Source organism: Callospermophilus lateralis, chromosome 6 (assembly GCF_048772815.1).
Source record: "Callospermophilus lateralis isolate mCalLat2 chromosome 6, mCalLat2.hap1, whole genome shotgun sequence".
NCBI classification, from domain to species: domain Eukaryota; kingdom Metazoa; phylum Chordata; class Mammalia; order Rodentia; family Sciuridae; genus Callospermophilus; species Callospermophilus lateralis.
Genome location: NC_135310.1, coordinates 102,966,155 through 102,987,034, shown reverse-complemented (window position 1 = coordinate 102,987,034; position 20,880 = coordinate 102,966,155). Strand labels below are relative to the sequence as shown.

General features: G+C 42.0%; 1 protein-coding gene across 1 annotated transcript in view; it reads right to left on the bottom strand.

Moving 5' to 3' along the window:
* Nucleotides 1-20,880, bottom strand: part of LOC143401308 (glutathione S-transferase alpha-3-like) — a 50,847-nt gene that overhangs the window by 8,159 nt on the left and 21,808 nt on the right. Inside the window, exon 2 of the mRNA XM_076858600.2 lies at nt 1,240-1,347. Within this exon, the coding sequence (XP_076714715.1) occupies nt 1,240-1,326 (87 nt within the window). The 5' untranslated portion in view covers nt 1,327-1,347. The remainder of the gene's footprint in view (nt 1-1,239; nt 1,348-20,880) is intronic.

Here is a 20,880-nt window from a genome sequence, read left to right as displayed (position 1 = left end):
ACATTTTAATAAACTGAGTACAGCCTGTGTGCAGATTCATAAATTGTGCATTGTACTAAATCAGCTTTTCATTATTTTAAGAAATACCTAACATAATCAACTTTTAAGAGGAACAGGTTTTTTTGCTTACCACTGTTTCAGAGATTTTGGTCCCTGGTCATTTGGCCCTGTTGCTTGGTGACAAGACAGAAAATCGGCGCAGGCAAATCATGAGGGAGCAAACCACTCACCTCTTGGATGAGAGGAAATCAAGAGAGACACAGGGGCTGCATTCCCAGTATCCCCTCAAAAGCAAGCCCCCAGGACATAACTCCTCTCACTAGGCCCCACCTCAAATAATTCCACTACTTTCCAGTGGTTCCTCAGACTAGGAACACACCTTTAAAACATGGGCCTTTATGAACTTTTCAAGTCCAAATTACAGCATTAAGTAGTGACCTGGGCCTTCACTTTGACTCAATACCTGCTCACGGACTCACTTGGAGGAATTGCCAGACCTTGTAAACTCTAGGCCTGGTAGAGTACTGAAATTAGGTGTCCTGTTTTTCATATTTTATGCCATACTTTTACTGTGCATGTTTTTGGTTTCAATATACAGATGCTTATCATTGTGTTACAATTGCCTACAGTATTCGGTGCAGTATCATGGCATACAGGTATGTGACTTACCAACAACAGGCCACACAATATAGCCCACAATATAGTAGACTACATCCTCTGGTTTTCTGTTGGTACACACTATAATGTTTGCACAACAAAATTGTCCAATGCCAGGATTCTCAGGCTGTGTCTTCATTGTTCAGGACACAAGACTGTGTTTCATTCTTAAATAGTTCAATTAGTTTCTCTAAAATATAGGAACTATGTTTAAAAATTACTATCACATGTTATCTCACCAAAAACATTAATAATAATTTACTATCATCAATATTCAATCAATGATCATATTTCTAATTTTTATAAGTTTTAGAAATTATGTTCTACAGTTTGTTTAAACACAAATCCAGAAAACTTCCACAAATTGTGATATATTTTTTTACATTAATGTTTATCCTCTTTGATGAGAGTACTGACAATGTATTTGGTTATGTCTGAGAATCTCTTAAAATTGGCAGTTTTGTTTAAAGCACAACTCATGACATGGTAACCAGTAAGAAACATCACCTAGCTTATGTGAGAAAAGTATCTAATAACAGTGAATATTAGATCCAACTTAAAATGACTTGACCCAGAACTTACCTCTTCACCAGCTGCAGCCAAGAGCCATCGGATGGACTCCATTCTGCCCCGTCCATCAAAGTAGTGAAGAATGGGTTTCCCTGCCATGATGGCAGTGTCTGGGTTTCCCTAAATGTGTGTGAGCGAATAAAACTGTCACTATGGCAAAATCTAAACAACCCTTTTGCTTCACTTGATCTTAGTTGGCTTTAAAAAATGACTTATTTTTGATTCACAAAGTTGGGTGTGGGAGGCTAACCTACCGGTGACTGAGTTACACTCCCCAGCTGGGTGCTGAGGCGCTCAGTCAGAGAAATGGGTGTGTCTTGCTACAGCCCCTTAGGTGAAGCTATGCTCACCTGTTCCTTTGTAATATAACCCCTTGCCCTGTTTAGGATAGAATCTTCCATGGAAGTGCCTTGTGTGTGTCCCCTTCTCTTACTGTGCCCTTGGGTGTGGCCTACCCAGGTGTCAGTCAACCTGCTGACAGTGGACATCATGAAGATAGACTCAGCCCCCTGAAACCTGACCCCTTGCCTCATTTGAATAGCTTCTCCTCAATAAAAGGGGTCAGCTCCTGCTCTCCCTCTCTCTCTCTTTCTTCGGACCCTTAAGGTTAGAGGAGCCATCACAGCAACCCCAAAGAAAAAGGTATTTGTGTCTCTTGTGTGGTTATTTTGTGCAGCCCAGTTAGCCCAGTTTAACTAGAGTGACCCCTGAACCTTTTAGTCGCGAGAACAGAAACCCGGCAGTTGGGCAACATTGTTAGTCTTAGGTTAAGTTTGCAAGTAGAAGATAACTCTGACCCAGGCCACCTAAGGGATTTAAAAATTGTTCTTCAGAGAATGTTATCACCCTGTGTCCTCCAGGGGAAAGATGCTTTTTCATCTCACCTGGTCTGTGGGGGAAATAAAACTGTGTATCCTAAAAATACAGAATGAGCTATTCCTGGGAGAAGTAACTAAAAAGAGAAGAACATAAGACTTTCTAATCAGCAAATTTTCTTTCAATTTACAGAACCCAGAACATCCTGTGACCTGTGCCAACAACAATTCAGGCATCAAAAAAGCAGGCCACCCCAAATTTTTAAGTCCACTGGAATGTGTAACTAATCTGGCACCTGCTTCTGTGATGCGATTCTCACAACTCCCGTTATAAGCCTTGCATTGTAACCCTATGCAACATGGTCTTTGTGGGAAGTAGCCTTTGATTTGCTACATTTTCAATAAATCTTTTTTCTTTTCCTCAGCAATCTTCCTTGAGTCACTGGCCTTTTCCAGGAGAAGCAGTGAACAGGGATTGAAGGTTTCAAGACCATCCTATCAAAAGAGGTACTTTAAGACGTATGGTAGAACAGGCTGCACTGAAGAAGGACCTGCCTTCTTTGTGGCAGGGTCAGAGAAGTTCTTCAAATGTACTCCTAGGTCTAATGGGTTACCCATCAGTAGTCACCCTCATAATGCAACAAACCAGTCTCATGTCCCCATTGGTTAAAATCTGACGGTTCTTGGCAGGCTCACAGTCACTGTGAATGGTAGAAGATTTTAGTGGGAAGAGAAAGAACTAGAGAACCAAAATGTATTGAAAACTGCCAGGACCTACCCCAATACAAACTTCATTTGACACATCATGTTTTTAATATCACACAGCTTTGGGCACCAGTTGTATTTAATCTGCACTCTTCAGTTAATGAAACTGAGCCTTATGGAAGTGAAACGCAATGTCCAGTCACACCAAAGTCACCAGGGGACATGAAAAATCACAACATGAAACAAGAACAAGGAGAGTCTAGAACCCCACAGGTGAAGGCCTTGAGAATTTGTGAAGGCTCTGAAATCAGGATGCCACCAACAGCAAGGACCAAGAGGAGCAAAGTCACTGTTCAGTCCTTTGGCTGTTAGGCTGCATTGCATCAGAAGTAGAAATGAGGGCTCAGGATTTGTTCACTTGTAGCTCACAAGGTCCCAGTTCCTCCCAGAGGCAGAGGTTGCTTATTCCTTTCATTTTTGGAACTGTCACACTCTACAGCTTTTTGTGTGATCTAGCAAAGGGATGTGCTACATTCACTTGAGGGTAACATTTGTTCAATGCCAGCCACGCCCTCAGAATGCCACAAATTTATCACAAGTTTTACCTAAAAGAAACTAATCCTGGGGCTGGGGATGTGGCTCAAGCGGTAACGCACTTGCCTGGCATGCGTGCGGTCTGGGTTCAATCATCAGCACCACATACAAAGATGTTGTGTCCACTGAAAACTAAAAAATAAATATTAAAAAAAAATTCTCTCTCTCTCTCTCTCTCTCTCTCTCTCTCTCTCTCTCTCTCTCTCTCTCTTTAAAAAAAAAAAGAAACTAATCCTCAGGGGACTTCATAGTATGTGAGCATTTTACAGTTGGGGGTGATGTGATTTCTAGAAGAACTTGCCCATATGAAGTGATGAACCAGAGTTCAAACTCACCTTTGTTCAAAACCAAAGTCTAGGCTTGAATTTCTGTCATTGATTTTCAAAAAAGCAATCCTTCTGTGGTTTGTGAGATCCATTAATTTTGTAAATGAAGTAGAAAGGAACAGCAAATATCAGGTACAGAAAGGGTACGTAATGTTTGGAGAGGGTTTCACTTCAGTTTTGTGTATGGAGTGTGTATAGGAGTGTGCACATGTGTGTGCTCAGATGGCTATTGTAAGTGGTACTAGACATACTGATGGCGTCCAGTGAAGGAGCTTCAATGGCCCTGGCTGTGTCTCAGGCTGCTCAGGGGGTGGAGCACAGCAAAGATTTAGAGAATGAAAATAAGTGGCTTCTGGAACTGAGGTGACTTTACTATCATGAGTGTGAATACAATCACAGGAGACTCACTGAAAGCAGGAGTCTTAATGAGAGGAGTTCAAGGGAAGACGGTTACATTTCATCTGAAGTTCTATTTAAAAACATTCTGTCTTCTTGCAAAGTTTTGTCATTGAGTTTAACACAAAAATATACTTGTCTTTATCATTAGAAGTACTTCTGAAAAATTGTGTGTGATTGAATTTTAGGTATCAAAGTATTTTAAATACCCACATTTTAAAAGGTGACACACAAAAATCTAACCTTTATGAAGTATTAACTCCTTTAGAAACACTGAATCAACTCTCAGTCTGTTAGTCCATTGTTCTTTATCAGGAGGGAAGTGGAGGAGGCTGGTCAGCACAAGGGAAGGAGAGTGAAACTCACCCAGCTGCCAGGTGCCTTCAGTTGCTCAGAACAAAGGTTCACAGAGTCACATGATTCAAATGATTCAAATGCTTACACTGGGCTTTCTCCAGCTGTTGACCAAGGAGCCTGTTACACAGGGAAGTGAGTTTTACCTTACATAAGGCTCTATTATGATGCTCTTTCTTCTAAGTGACTTTCTCCAGCTTCTGAATGTGAGGTTTCCAAAGGCCAGGCCAAGCCTGGGACAAAGGTGCCCATGAAGCTTTGCTGGGTGCACAGAAAGTGGGAGCAAGAGAGTAGATGCCTTGCTGGGGTCCCACACAGCTTCCTCACTCATGGTTAGTGCCTAGTTGTGAATGTCCCCTCCATGACTGTTAAACAAGAGTTAGGCATGAACAGTAAGTCAGAGTTTAGGAAAATACTCAAGACAGAAGAACATGGTTCATCATCAGCCCTGTCTCATTGGAGCCTCAGTTGATAACAAGATGGCTAAATCAGGACCTTTGCCTGGTCTCAGCTCTATTCCTTCTACAAATGGAGGAAGATAGATGAATTCATGGGCCAAAAGGCAAAGGACAAGGATGTGTTTGCTCAGAGGGCTTACCTGCTAAGACATCTTCAACAAAACCCTACACAAACAACACACACCAGAGATTTTTCAGGCTGAGAAAAGCAGGATGAATTAGACTGCAGGCCCCTGACCTTAAATTCTATAAAGCTAGATTTAATGAAGACCTGTCAGACAGGCCAAGATGACCAAGAGTTGCCCTTTGGTTGTCAGGTACTGTAGTCTGCCAATCCAGAGCCCAGAGGCAATATCTGGGTGGGACCTTCTAACAATCTTCCTCCCACCCAAGTAAAACCTGGGACACAAAAAAGTAAGTTGTTTCTTTCCCCTCTCTCTCCCCTGAAGGTGCTTTCCCCACCCGCTTTCTCTTTAACTGAGCCTCATGGAAAGTGAAAGGCTTTCTCTTTCTTCTTTTTTACTTTCACTAAGTCTGTCTTACTTGAAACCCTCTGATGTGAAAACCCAAGAGCTGAGATTGTTTAATTTTTCTGACTCTCAATTTTCTTTTCTGAAAATTCATAGAATTTCAGTTAACTTTGAGGACTTTTCAGAAATTGGAATAATGTGCATACACTCGTAATAGGCACTCAGTACATGGATGCTCACTGTTTCCTCCAGTTCCTGGGCACTCATCTGTGTGCACCTGGACACATTGGGTAGCCCATGAATCTTTCTCTTTCCATCCATCCACTGACCATCCACCCATCATGTACATTTATCCATCTATCTCTGTCTCTGTTTTGTCCATAGAACTCTGGAGGAGTTTCCATGTACCAAGCAAGGATGATGGCTACAGGGAGCAAGGTACCAGTCTGACTTGGCCTCTTCCCTGAAGGGGTTTAAATCTAGTCAGAGACACAGCATTATAGACACCTGACAGATCAGAATGACTCTGGAAGTGAATTTACTTTATGGGTCTCTGGGAATTCCAACCCAAGATCTGAGACCAGGGCAAAGGACAGGTAGCCAGGTTATCAAAGAAAAGGAAATGGGTAGAGAGCACTTCCCCATCAACCAGTTGCTAACATGCCCAGGGGAGGGAAGAATCATACTCTCCAACACAAGGAATTGCCCCCCTGGGAAGCTTTGTTCCTGCCTTTTGGTCATGTAGGTATGTTAGGAAGAGAAGGAAGAGGAAAGGATAAAAAACCTGACATCTATAAAAATGCAAGACACCCCACTTCCAAGGTACCAGCTCTGGGTTCCTAGCTCCTCTCCAGTGGAGTGGCGATTCATTCATTCTCTCTCTCTCTCTCTCTCTCTCTCTCTCTCTCTCTCTCTCTCTCCCTCCCTTCCTCTCTTTCTCTCTCCCTCTATCTCTCTGATCTCTTAAATAAAATCTGCTTTCTGCACTGCCTCGGTTTATGCAGTTGTTTAATCATCAACACTGGAGGACCTAGGACCTGATCCTGATTTCCAATTCAGGTATCAGAAACGTGATTCTGCTCACCAGGTAGTCAGCACAAGGGGAGAATCCTGCCAGCCTCAGAGAAATGAGGACCCTGCCCTTTTACCCAAACAAGCTGCAGGATACCAGGTTAGCCTCTCTATCTTCAGACTGAATGGATTTTTGCACCCCAAGTGTTTGCTTCCTACCCTGTAAATCAGGATCACAGGTCATCCTTCTCCAAACCCTCTCTGCAGCCTCTTGCAACACACTTTTCTTCTTTGTCATTTCAGTATCTTCCCCCAGAGGTGCTGCACTACATCCTGTGATTCTGGTAGACCCTGGTTTCTCTGACACCTGGATTTTCAGACACTCTCCTTGAAACTCAGTCTCTCCTTTATAGAAATGTTCCTTCTTCTCAATATTAACATTTTTGCAGATAATGCTGGCTTTTAAATTCCAATTCTAATGACTCATGCATTCCACCTAAGTGTTCATTTGCTTTTAAAAACTAGTTACACACTCCAGTGATTGTCTGTTTTGCATGTGGACTTCTGAGTGTTAGCACCTGGATGTCATGTCTTCCAGGGATCCTCAGTTGGGTGGTGCTGCTTCACCTGCACTGAGGATGGTGGGAATATCTGGAGAGTTTTTTTTGGTTTCAAGGTCTACACTGTGGAGGCCTAGGAAGTGCTATGGCATCAGGTGGGGCAAGGCCAGGACGCTTCTGAATATCCTTCTATAAGCAGGACAGCCCCCCACACTCAGCCAAATGAGTAGTCTTGCCAAGTTTGAGACAACTTACCTTAGTCATTCTCCTGTCTTGCCATGAGATGGTGAACCCCAGAGAGGTAAGACTTGCCATCTGGTTAATTAGTAGCAAAGATTGAAATAAAGTCTAGTTCCTCTGGTATTCAGATATTTTTTCTGTATCATAATAAATCTTAATTTTGATGTTCACAGGATAAGTTGTATTACAGTAACACAATTCACAGTTGTGTGTTGATAAACCTTTAGCATAAGCTCCTACATCCCTCTTCATTGTTCACAGACTCAGTTGGTCTACACTGTGATCATCTCTCTTTTCTCTATGTTCCTAGCTCCATGAAACTCTCCTGCCCTAGTTTTCTAAATTCTTCTTGTCAACATTTCTGTAAAGATGTATCCAACAGGAACTGAATCAATAATTCTTGAACTGTCAGCTAAGCACAAAAAGAAGACTTAAAGTGAACATAAGACAGACTTCTGTTTGTAGCTACAGATATTTTAATGTATTTTTCTTGGTATCTAAAATGAGCAGGTGAAGAAATGTAGGACAATTGATTAGATCAGTACTTACCTATTAAGGGTGGCTCCCTCTTAGCTCCACAACACCACAACGGGAAAGAGTCCTTAGTGTGTTTAGGAACTACTTATTCATTGGAATAACTCCTTCCCAGTAAAGAGTAGAGTCTAATTAAGGAAAAGTCACCTGCAAAGTGTTCAGCAACCACAAGTTTCTCTACTGGACCAGAAGGAAAATGCCAAGTCATCTTCTTATCAGAAAACTGTTGGTTAATATGTTGCTTTTCAAGGTTGGCAAAGAAAGTTTAACCAAAACACTTCAGACAGATTTTATTCTCTCTGTCTGTCAGTGAGGATTGGGTTTTTGAGGAATCTGCACAGTTTTCATGAATGGAATGCAAGGATTTAACCTCCACTGTGAGGTTAGGCATGTAAGCCAAGAAATTATAATCACAAACACAATTTTATTCTGCTGCAGAATAAATTTGCACATGGGAACACAGTGGCAGTTTAGATACCAACTGAATACTCCTAAGGTTAAGCAGGACTGAGGTTGTAGTAACAAAAAGAATGTCAATACCCCAGCTTTGCATCATCCAGGGAGGAATGGCAAGATGGCACAAATTCTGTGTCAATCCAGGTGGTCATGTATTTTGTAAATCCACTGGGGTGTCCAGGTCAAGAGACAAAATGACACAGTATTTCTCAAACTTTGTGAAGTATTGTTTTACCACACCACTAAAATCTCTAAAGCTTAGAAAAGGAATTTTCCTCTCTTTTTGACTATTCTGAACCCATTTAGTTTTTTGTATTATTATTTTCTCTTTGTCACAAAAAATCTTCACCAAAGACCACACAGATGAGGTTATCTCTATAGTTAGTGTTTCTTGCTGTGCACAGGAAATCCCACTGAGCTAGGAAGACTCATTCCCAGGAATCATGGCTCACAGGGGAGAGAAGATTTGGTGATTTCAGAACGTGAACAGGAGGAAAAAAGTCCTTTAGGAAAGGTAGGGCTGGGTCAGAACAACACAGAGATTTTTTTTTCCTTGCTCAGGAGGAGAGTTAGCTCCCCAGAGGCATGTCTTGTGGTTTAGACCATCTTGATATGGTCCTTTTCATTTGGCTGCAGTGAGCTATAAACTATGGGGAAGGGGATCTTTGTCTTCCTGGAGCACACTGTGCAAAGGTTGTTTTACTGAAGAGTAATGATTGAGTGATTGATGCTGAGGATTGAACCCCGGGACATGAGCATGCTAAGCACATGCTTTACCTCTGAGCTCCATTGTTAGCCTAAATGCATTTTTTTTATCAGGAAAAAATTTATTTGTGATGATTAAAGTTGTGGCCTATCATTATCGTATTAGCTCTGGATTCTTTGTGGGAAGTCACAGAGTTTCTCTGTTTTTTTTTTTTTTTTAGTTGCTCAAAACATTACATAGATGTTGACATATCATATATCATACATTTGATTCAAATGGGGTATGAATTCTTATTTTTCCCACATGTATAGATTTGCAGGATCACCTTGGTTATACAGCCACGTTTTTACATACTGCCATACTAGTGTCTGTTGTATTCTGCTGCCATTCCTATCCCCTTCCTATCCCCCCTCCCTTCCCCTCCCCTCCCATCTCTCTCTCTACCCCATCTACTGTAACTCATTTGTCTCTCTCTTTTTTTCCCTTCCCCCTCACACCATCTTATATGTAATTTTGTATAACAATGAGGGTCTCCTTCCATCTTCCATGTAATTCCCCTTCTCTCTCCCATTCCCTCCCACTTCTCATCTCTGTTTAATGGTAATCTTCTTCTCGTGCTCTTCCTCCCTGCTCTGTTTTGAGTTGCCCCCCTTATATCAAAGAAGATGTTCGACATTTGATTTTTAGGGATTGGCTAACTTCACTTAGCATAATCTGCTCTAATGCCATCCATTTCCCTGCAAATTCAATGATTTTGTCATTTTTTAGTGCTGAGTAATATTCCATTGTGTATAAATGTCACATTTTTTTTATCCATTCATCTATTGAGGGGCATCTAGGTTGGTTCCACAGTCTAGCTATTGTGAATTGTGCTGCTATGAACATTGATGTAGCTGTATCCCTGTAGTATGCGCTTTTTAGGTCTTTGGGGAATAGTCCGAGAAGGGGAATAGCTGGGTTGAATGGTGGTTCCATTCCCAGCTTTCCAAGGAATCTCCATACTGCTTTCCAAATTGGCCGCACCAATTTGCAGTCCCACCAGCAATGTACAAGTGTACCCTTTTCCCTACATCCTTGCCAGCACTTGTTGTTGTTTGACTTCATAATGGCTGCCAATCTTACTGGAGTGAGATGGTATCTTAGAGTGGTTTTAATTTGCATTTCTCTGACTGCTAGAGATGGTGAGCATTTTTTCATGTATTTGTTGATTGATTGTATGTCCTTCTCTGAGAAGTGTCTGTTCAGATCCTTGGCCCATTTGTTGATTGGGTTATTTGTTTTCTTATTGTTTAATTTTTTGAGTTCTTTGTATACTCTAGAGTTTAGGGCTCTATCTGAAGTGTGAGGAGTAAAGATTTGTTCCCAGGATGTAGGCTCCCTATTTACCTCTCTTACTGTTTCTCTTGCTGAGAAAAAACTTTTTAATTTGAGTAAGTCCCATTTGTTGATTCTTGATTTTAACTCTTGTGCTATAGGTGTCCTATTAAGGAATTTGGAGCCGACCCCACGAGATGGAGATTAGAGCCAACTTTTTCTTCTATTAGATGCAGAGTTTCTGGTTTGATTCCTAGCTCCTTGATCCATTTTGAGTTAACTTTTGTGCATGATGAGAGAAAGGGATTCAATTTCATTTTGTTGCATATGGATTTCCAGTTTTCCCAGCACCATTTGTTGAAGATGCTATCCTTTCTCCATTGCATGGTTTTAGCACCTTTGTCTAATATAAGGTAGTTGTAATTTTGTGGATTGGTCTCTGTGTCCTCTATTCTGTACCATTGGTCCACCCCCCTGTTTTGGTACCAGTACCATGCTGTTTTTGTTACTATTGCTCTGTAGTATAGTTTAAAGTCTGGTATCACTATACCATCTGTTTCACTCTTCCTGCTTAGAATTGCTTTTGCTATTCTGGGTCTTTTATTTTTCCAGATGAATTTCATGATTGCTTTATCTATTTCTTCAAGAAATGCCGTTGTGATTTTGATTGGCATTGCATTAAACCTATGGAGTACTTTTGGTAATATCGCCATTTTAATGATGTTAGTTCTGCCTATCCATGAACAAGGTATATCTTTCCATCTTCTAAGGTCTTCTTCTATTTCTCTCTTTAGGGTTCTGTAGTTTTCATTGTATAGGTTTTTCACCTCTTTTGTTAGGTTGATTACCAAGTATTTTATTATTATTTTTTTTTAGGATATTGTGAATGGGGTGGTTGTCCTCATTTCCATTTCAGAGGATTTGTCACTGATATACAGGAATGCCTTTGATTTATGCGTGTTGTTTTGGCATTACTTGGTATTCAAATATCCACTTATACCGTCGACAAGATACCCACATCAGAGGCATTTAACTCTCTTCATCTTTTAACTTTCTCATTTTTTTTCCTGGAGTTTCTATAAATTTGTCTTACAACTGGGAGTAGGAACAGAAAATTATTTCTTGTTCATTCCAGAGCATTACAGGCTTTTAAACTTGAGCAACTCTCTACCTGGTATGAATAAGGTAAGATTTCTGAGTTCGTCACATACAGAAGAGTTTGATTATAGCCATCTGTAAATGTACATTAAATCCAGCAAGAAAAGGGCATGAGACACATAATAATCTGCTCATTTTGTAGTTTTATTCACCTTCAGAAACCAAACTCAGCCATTTGTGTGCCCACCTACGACCATGGTCTGGTCCTGATTCAGGAGTGGATGTTACTGGAGATGAGGGAACAAAAGTTTTAGTTATGATTCAGTCTGATAAAATGTCTATTTCTTCACTTTCTCCTTTTGTCATCAGAGTATAATCTTGTGTGTCTTATTACCTGGGGGACACTAGGGCCAATTACCCTCAAAAGCATCCACTAGAAAGATGCTTCTGCTATAATTGACATCACCCTATTGCCTGGGTTCCTTACAAGATGGACATAAATTCTACTTTTTGCACTGCTTTTGTCTTGTAACTGAGAGTCCCTTCCCCTCAAAAAAGTTCATAAATAGTAGAATTCTGATACAATGGGGAGGAATTAGTCTATACCGTTTTTAGCCAAAACTCTGGTTTCTGACTTCACTTCTTTGTATGTTTGCAGTTGTATTATCTATAATAAAAGGTTGCGGTGAGGATTAAAGAAGATGAAGGCATTTGAATCACTTGGTTTTCTTCTCATTTTTCATGTCTCAAGTTTACTTCCTCAGAGGGGTTTCCTCACTATCTATGCAGAGCTCTCACTTGCCCTTGATCCTCAAGTACTCTATCATTGTCCCTATTTAAATTCTTCACATTCTGATCAAAGGCTCTAATTATTGTGATATTTAATCACCTTCCTTTCCTCCTTCCTTCCTTGCTACCAACCTTCCTTCCATCCTTCCTTCCTTCTTTTTCTGTCTCAATAAAATGTGTATTCCATGAGGTTAAAGGATTGCACATTGTCCATCTCCTTGACCATTGCACCAACCTTCACCAAGGCAACAACACATAGATTAATATTCAAAACTATTTCCTGCATCAATAAATAAATAGAAAAGGCCTTGGCATCCAATTTATAGGGACTGGCTCTAGGCTGACTCCACTCTGGATCACATATGAGACCCAAGGATAAATCTTAACCTCTCTGGACCCCAATGTATTCATCTTTAAAGTAAGATGCTGTCTCCTTCAATTTTTGTTTCCTCACAATAACACTGGAACAACCAACATAAGGGGATCCTCAGAGGGGAGCCTGGATGGGACTTGCTGAAGAGCAGCAGAATATTAGAGAACAGTGCATGCACATCCCAGGAGCCTGGGGCCAGGCTGCCCCTACAGTGCACAATAGCCTCCCTCCTGCAGTGTGGGAGGTGTTGCTCCATGAAGTTCCCCTCCCTGCACAACAGCTTCCCAGTGGTAACCTGACAAAAGGATCACTGGAAGACAGGAAAACAGGATGGGAAGGAGCACCATGTCTGGAAGGGCCCCTTGCTGGGAGGTCCAGGGTGGGTAGAGTTGACCAGTGAAGGTGTCATGAGGAAGAGACACTGACACAGACTGGCAGAGATGTGCTGGGAGAGAATCTAAGAGAAGAAGGAAAGGAGCATCAGGAGGGGGGAACACTGGGGGTGCCATCCTGGAAGGTGACCCAAGCTGCCCTGCCCAGTGGTGCCTCTGCTGCCTGGTGTCAGACTCTGGAAACTCCTCACAGCTTTCAACACAAGGCTGTGCTCTGGGGAGGGAGGGCTGTGGTTGGGAACTTGTTATTTATTTTGTGCAAGTTCTGACGTTGTGAAATGAGGCAGGATTAGGTGGATTAGTGTGCCATCATGTTGACAAAGACGGTAGATGAATCACTAACTAAGAAGAGGGCCACATGAAGACATGAGCCCTGAAATGACAGAGGATGGCAGGCTCTGGAAGATAGTTGATAAGGGGAAGGGAGACTGGCTTGGATTTACAGTGAAGAGGTCATGTTGAATTAAACTAACAGAACTAGCTTGGCAATGATTTTCTTGTAGTTTGGATCAGGAATATCCCCCAAAGTCTCCTGTGTTCAGAGGTGGACTTTGGGGAAATCATTGAACCATGAAAGCTCTGGGGATTATTCTATCCATGGAATAGATGGTAGAATAGAAGGTAGATGAATCACTAAATAAGAAGAGGGCCACAGGGAGACAAAAGCCCTGAACTGAGGAAAGTTGGAGGCTCTGGGAGAAAGTTGCTAATGGGAAGAGAGACGGGCTTGGGTTTACAGAGAAGAGAACTAACAGAACTCGCTTGGCAATGATTTTCTTGTGTCTTGGACCTGGAATATCCCCCAAAGTCTCCTGTGTTCAGAGGTGGACTTTGGGGAAATCATTGAACCATGAAAGCTCTGGGATTATTCCATCCACGGCTGAATGGACTACTGACTGGGAAATGGGACCTGAGCAGAGGAAGCAGGTCACCAGTGGTGTGCCTGGAAGGGCTTATCTTCTCTCAGTTCCTTTCACCCTCTCTGCTCCTCAGCTGCCCTGGGCTGAGCAGCTTTCCTCCACCGTTCCCTTCCACTGTGATGTTCTGCCTCACCTCAGGCCCAGAGTAGCAAAGCTGCTGAACATAGACTGAATCCTCTGAAACCATGAGCCAAAATAAATCCTTTCTTCTCTAAGTTGTTTTTGTCAGGTACCTTGGTCATAGCAAGGAAGAGCTGACTAACCCATAGTTAGTGGTTAAAAAATGAAAGTTCAATATTCAGACAGAGAAAGGAGTATAGATTAATTGAATTTTGGAATTGAAATTAGAGAAAAAAATAGCCAAAGGAAAAACCGACCAGAGATAGAGATTTTTTTTTTTCTGACTTGTTTTGCAGTGTTTGTGAGTTTATTCTGAGGAGTGGGGATGAATGTGGCCAAGAGGGTTAGGACAGTACAGAGATAACCCTGTCTGTAAGTAAAAGGAAACATGTCAGAGAAGACAGAGGTAGCCAAGAAGCATGGAGAACAGAGGAATGCACTGTATACATTTTAAATCTGCAGTTTTTCATTTGCCTTTGTTAGTTTTATTGTCAAATTTGGGAATATAATTGACTTACAATAAAGTGCTCATAATGTAAGAGTACAATTGGATTACACCCATGAACTCATTACCACAATCAAGACATATTCAAGTCCACATGCCTTTTAAAAATTTTTTTTTTGTAGTTGTTAATGGATCATGACTTATTTATTTATTTTTACATGTGGTGCTGAGAACAGAACCCAGTGTCCCACACACGCTAGGCAATTGGTTTACCACTGAGCCAAATCCCCAGCCTCCTCATGCCATTTTGAAATCAATTCTTTCTGCATGGCCCTATACCACTGATATGCTTTTTGTCACAATAGATTAGTTTCAATTTTCTAGAATTGTAAATAAATTTTAAGTACTGCTAGCAGGTCCTCTTATTTATGTCAGATTCACCCAAGGATCTTTGTCTCAGTCACTCACAGTAGTTGGGCTTCAGCCAATCACAGGCTTCCAACCAATCAGACCATGTCCCTATGAGGCAAATTCACCATTACTTGGTACCTCATAAGGCAAAGGCCAACTACAGCCAATCGGGTTGTTTCTATAGGTCACTTCATTTTCTCTGTTTATAAATAAAACCTGTACATGGGGGAGGGCATTCTGCTCATCTTTGATGTGGGCTGCTACCAGGGTCTGGATCCTCTCTGCTCTTGGAAATAAGTGTTTAATATAAATGGTCTCAGGTTTTCTTTTTGTTTTTAACAGTTTCCAGTGGACATTGTAACAAATTCTCACAAGCTGCGCCTAAACTATACAAAAAATTTTCTCACATTTTCTAGACATCAGATATCTGAAACAAAGGTGACAGCAATTTTGAACTCTGCAGACTCTGAGGGAGAAGCCGCTCCACGCCTCTCTCCCAGGTTCTCACAGCTGTCCTTGGTGTTCCTGGGCTTGGAGCTGCATCAGTACAGACTGAAGGAAATGGACAGTGGAAAAGGAAGCAAAGAGGAGCCAAGGGATGAAGGAGAAGAGAACGGGGAATGAGAAGAGGAGGTGGAAGACACCAGAAAGTGTTAAGGGCAGGTGAGGAGGACTTTCCACCTCAGCCTTTGCTGATGCAATTTTTAGTTGCTTTTTGGCAGTGTATTCCAACACAAATTTAAATTTGGTAAGAAAGTGATCTCTGTCTTGCAGAAAACTCATTGCCCAGGCCACTGCAAGTCCTTGTAACTGTCACTCCATGACTGAGCACCAGAGGGCGCACTGTCCAGGACAGAGTGACCTCCCTGGGGCTGGAAGGACTGCAGTCCTAGGTACACAGCCTCCACAGTTCTCAGGAGACTTTCCACAGAAGAAACTGAGTCCAGCCTTTTAACCTTCCCCTGTCCATATCACAGACAGAGCCCACTGTCCCGTACCTCTGCCCTCTTTGGGAGCAGAACTTCTGGGAAAGGTTTTCTGTAGCCACAGTCTCCATTTCCTCACTTCTCACTTTTCCTCCACCCACTCTAGTCAGGCCACCTCCATCCCCGTGACTCCACTGCGCTGACCTGTCCAGCTGTGCCCTCCAAGTTCCCAATTCAGTCTTCCCTCTTCAGTGCTCACACTCCTCTCCTGGATTCATGAGGCCATGCTGTCTGTCCTGAGTCCCCTGGACCCACCGTCACATCCTCCTCAGCCTCCTTGATGGCCCCACTCAGCTTCCCTTCTCCTCCCTACTGCCCTCCCCACAGGCCATCTCCTCAGTCTGTCACCATCTTACAGAGTTTGGCCTCCAATGTTAGGTTCCAGAGACCTTTTAGTTTCTGTCTTGCTCTCTCTTGTGACATTAGTGTCACAAGGACAGTCAACAGCCCTAAAGAAGAGCAGACATATCAAGGAACTGAGATCTGTTGCCACCTTCCAGGGACGAACTGAGGACTCAGCCAACAGCTGAATGAGGGGGCCATGTTTGAAGTGAATCCCACCAATAATTAATCCTTCAGATGTCAACGGCACCTGTCGATAACTTGACTGCAACCTCCTGAGACACCCTGATGCTGAATCCCCCACTAAGTTACTCCCAGATTCCTGACTTCCATTCACAAATTGTGAGCATAGGGCTGAGGTTGTGGCTCAGTCGCAGAGCGTTCGCCTCGCATGTGTGAGGATCTGGGTTCGATCCTTAGCACCACATAAAAATAAATAATAAAGGTATTATGTCCATCTACAATTTAAAAAAAATATTTTTAAAAACTGTGAGCATAATAAATGCTTGTTGCATTAAGCCACTAAACTTGGTGGCAATCTCTGCAGCAATAGATGGCTAGCACACTCATGCCCACCTCTCTGACCTCATCTTTCAGTACTTCTTCCCCAGGACCCCATAACACTTTTCCTTCCTTCCTTCCTTCCTTCCTTCCTCCCTCCCTCCCTCCCTCCCTCCCTCCCTTCCTTCCTTCCTTCCTTCCTTCCTTCCTTCCTGAAACACACCAAACTTGTTCCTGACCAAGTTCCCTGCCTTCATCTTCCTTCTGCCTGGGGTTGTCTTAGCCTGGATCATCACATGTTAGCTTCTTTCTCTCATTCAGGCTTTGTTTTTTTATGATAGCCTCTATGCCTAAAGCAATTTGGGGAACACAATGGGTAATCAGTAAATAATAAGTAAAATAAGGAATGAAATCAGGTAGGTATCATTTAGAAGAAATATAATCCTCAAGAAGAGTCTACCAATTTCTGTGATTAAAGTCTGAACAATTTTCTATTAGTCATCCTCCTTTGTTGTCTTGTTGACTTCAACCCTTGCAACTGTACTGAAGGTTCCCAAGAACAGATAGAGTCAAACAACTATGGAGTTTAGAGGAAAGGTGAAAAAAGATTGTGTAAGATACTTTAAAGGCCCTAATGTATCAAACTCTACAAAGATTAAAATTGTGCTGATTCATCCTGCCCCATCTAAGTAGCTCTAGTTGGTAGTACACTGCGAATACATATGTGTTCTTCAAGAATATTTTGGAAAACTGAACATACACAATTCCTCTCATCTTGAATTAATCCCCCTAGTTCAGTCAGATAAGTTGACATCCACATTTACCTCAAAAATACACACATACAGCCTCTCTTTGAAAATGGTGGATTAAAAACCAAATGTTGGGCTGGGGTGGTGGTGGCTCAGGGGTACAGCGCTCACCTAGCATGTGTGAAGCCCTTGGTTCGAACCTCAGCACCACATAAAAATGAGTACATAAAATAAAGATGATATTGTGTCCAACTAAAAAGTAAATATTTAAAAAAACAAATGTTGATTTCTTTACATTTTTATATCACAGACTACCAGGAGAAACATTAAAAATATTTAACATTTGTTACGATAAAGACAATATATAAGTCTGCATGTGTATCTTAAATTAAAAATGTATTTCCTCTTATTTTCTAACTAATATAAATGATGTGTCAGATAAAGATGGATAAAGCTGTGGAGCAAATCGGTCATTAGTCATTGTCCAATTTTGAGTCATATTGTGATTTCATAAACTGTCCCTGCATTCTGGGCTGTTTAATTTGACAGTGGTACCTTCCTCTCTGAAGGCCATCAGGCCGTGGGGGTGGCCCATCTTGGAGGTGTGATTCTCAGTGTGTTCCTAGGTCCCTATACTAGGACCTTGTCATTTCTGCACTTCTCATTGAGGGATGGGGTGGTAGAGTCTTCTTACTGTTGCCAGCTTCAGAGTTCTCCAGTCCCCACTTGAGGGATCTTAATCCTATCCTTATATTTATAAATAGGTATTTCATTCAACTTTCTTCAGTGTCCACCTCTCTGCTCTTCTATTTTTCCTTTTTTTTTTTTTTTTTTTTTTTACAGAGAATTGAACCCAGGGCTGCTCTATCACAAAACTATACCCCAACTCATTTTTAACTTTTTATTTTGAGACATGGTCTCATGAAGTTGCCCATTATGACCCCGAACTTGTGACCCTCCTGCTTTAGCCTCCTAAGTACCGGGATTACTGGTGTGTACCACCATGTCTGGCTTCAGCCACTCTTTTTGAACTGATTCTTTGGCTTCTTGCAGGGACCCTCCTTAGCCTAATGTGACATATTGATTTGTAATTCCTTTTAGGCAAAGTTTTTTCATTGTGGTTTATTATGCATTCCTCAATCTTGTATTCCTAGCACCAAGAGCAATGAGGTAAATCTTAGGAAATTCACTCCAGGATAAAAAGAAATTCTAAATGTATGTCATAAGCTAAGGAGTTCTGGATTGATGAGTTAAAAAATCTTTGTTCTAGAGCCCAGCCTTTTAACCTCCCCCATCCACATCACAGACAAAGCCCACTGTCCTGTACCTCTGCCCTCTTTGGGAGCTTCCCTTTCCATAACAAAGAACCTGAGATAATCATCTTTAAAGAGGAAAGTTTTATTTTGGCTCACAGTTCAGGCCTTGCACTCAGGGTTCATTTGGCTCCTTTGTTTTTGTTCCTGTGGTGGGCCAGTATATCATGGCTGGCAAGAACATGTTTCAGAGGAAAACTGCTCAAATCATGTTGGCCAGGAATAAAAAAAGAGCTAAGGCAGGGTGGAGGGAGGGGGAAGAGACCAGCTCCCCACAATCCTCTTCAGAGTCACACATTCAGGCAGGTAAAAATGCCCCTCTTAAAGATTTTCACTACCTTTCAATAGTGCCAGACTGAAGAACAGTCCTTCAAATGTAGTCTGTGGATGGACATTCCAGATTCAAGGTGAAAAAAATTTGCCTCAGATCCCCAAAGTCTCATGTGTATCACAATGCAAAATACATGTTTCTGTTCTCAAGGCAGATTGAGAGTATACTGTTGAAAGGGATTTTAACGGAACCGCCCCCCCCCTAATTTTCTAAGGAGTCTCCAGGTGATAGGAAGCAGGTAAATGTGCAAAGGGAATTGGAAACCCTTTGGGAAGCTATCTAGGAAGGAACATCTTGGTTGGGCTCAGTTTACCTAACATTGAATAGACAAAAAAAAAAAAAAAAAATGAGTCCCAGGTCACCCTCTGCCCTACCACAACCATCTGTGGGGAAGCTAACACTATGAAAATGGCTAGCTGGAACTAAGCCAGAAAATTCAACTCCTAGGATCCCATAGGCTTGACAGAGGACAAATGACTAATTATCTCCATCTGTATTTTGAGATTCCAGACCTGAGGGAGACCTCCTCTTCCTTCCCTTCCTGTAGGGCATGTGAATGCTGCTGCTCGGGTAGGAAAATGGTGGCCAGCTTTTGACCAAACCTCACATCAGGGAGTCTCTGAGACAGCAGGGGCAGTGTGTGCAAAGGGCAGCAGAGGACCATTCAGATTTTCAGGTATTGTTTCTGAGCTGCTTGATTCCTTGAATGGAGTAAGCCCCCAGGCTACCCGATATTATGTGGTGTTTAGAATAGTTAATTGGAGGTCACTAGGATCAGAGAACTCAGGTCCCTAAGTCTTATATATATAAACTGAAACTCGACTCTTCAGGAAGGCCATGTGCTCAGGAAATATTAACTAAAGCTCATCTCATCAGAAACTGCTGGCTGACATCTAACCAGTGACTTTCCATTTTAACCAAACAAATATTTCCCTTATTTGTTTCCTTTATTCCCTTATCATTTTCTTCTCACACCATCTGGGTGGTGACCTGATCTTTCTGGTTTGTTAATGCCAGATACATGAAATTCTGTCTCCTGAAATAAACCTGTTAAAAATTTAATGTGCCTAAACTTATCTTTCAACATGCATAAGAGACTCCCAGTGGGGAGAATGTCATTTTTCTGAATTACTTTAAAGAACAGTTTCTAAATGTGATTTCATGTCATTTTGGCAAGATAAGGCGTGTGGGTTTACTTTATGACTTTTTGTTTTGCTCAAGACAAAATCTAACTTGTTTCTATGGTCTCCAAGTCTTTCCTCCAAACTCTGAGTCCTGTTCCCTGATGTCCCCTCAGGGTCACTTGTTCCTGCTTATGCTCCAATGCTCCCCTGAGAGCAGCTGTGTTCTCTTTCCTCAAATACTTGGTGCTTGGCCTCTTCTTGGCCACTGACTGTGCTGACCTCTGCCTGGATTCTACCCCTGCTGCCCAGTGCTGGTGCCACCCATGTATACTGATTGTCCCTCCTGCTCATCTCACCTCAGATATGACTCCCCTCCTTGAGAAACCTATCTCACCCACAGATCCCAGCAGATGTCTACTGATGGTGCCCTCCCAACACTAACTCTCTGAGCATGGTGTTGTAGGAGAAAATCTGTCCTCTGAGAGAGCTATGTTTAAGTCCTACCCTTGACTACTGTCAGTGTGACCTCATCCGGAAAAAAGATTGCTGCAGAAATAATACAGGTGAGGTCACCCTGGAATAGGGTGGCTCTTCATCCATCTGGTGGTATCCTCATAAGAAGAGGGCAGTTTGGACAGACAACACATACAGGGAGAATGTCCTGTGACCATGAAAGAGGAGATTAGACTGTTGTGACAAAAAACTGAAAAACTCCCAGAATGGCCAGCACCTGTCAGATACTAGGGAGAGGCTAAGAAAGAGCCTTCCATAAAGCCTTCAGAGAGACCAGGGCACGGCTCATACCTGGACTTCCAACTTA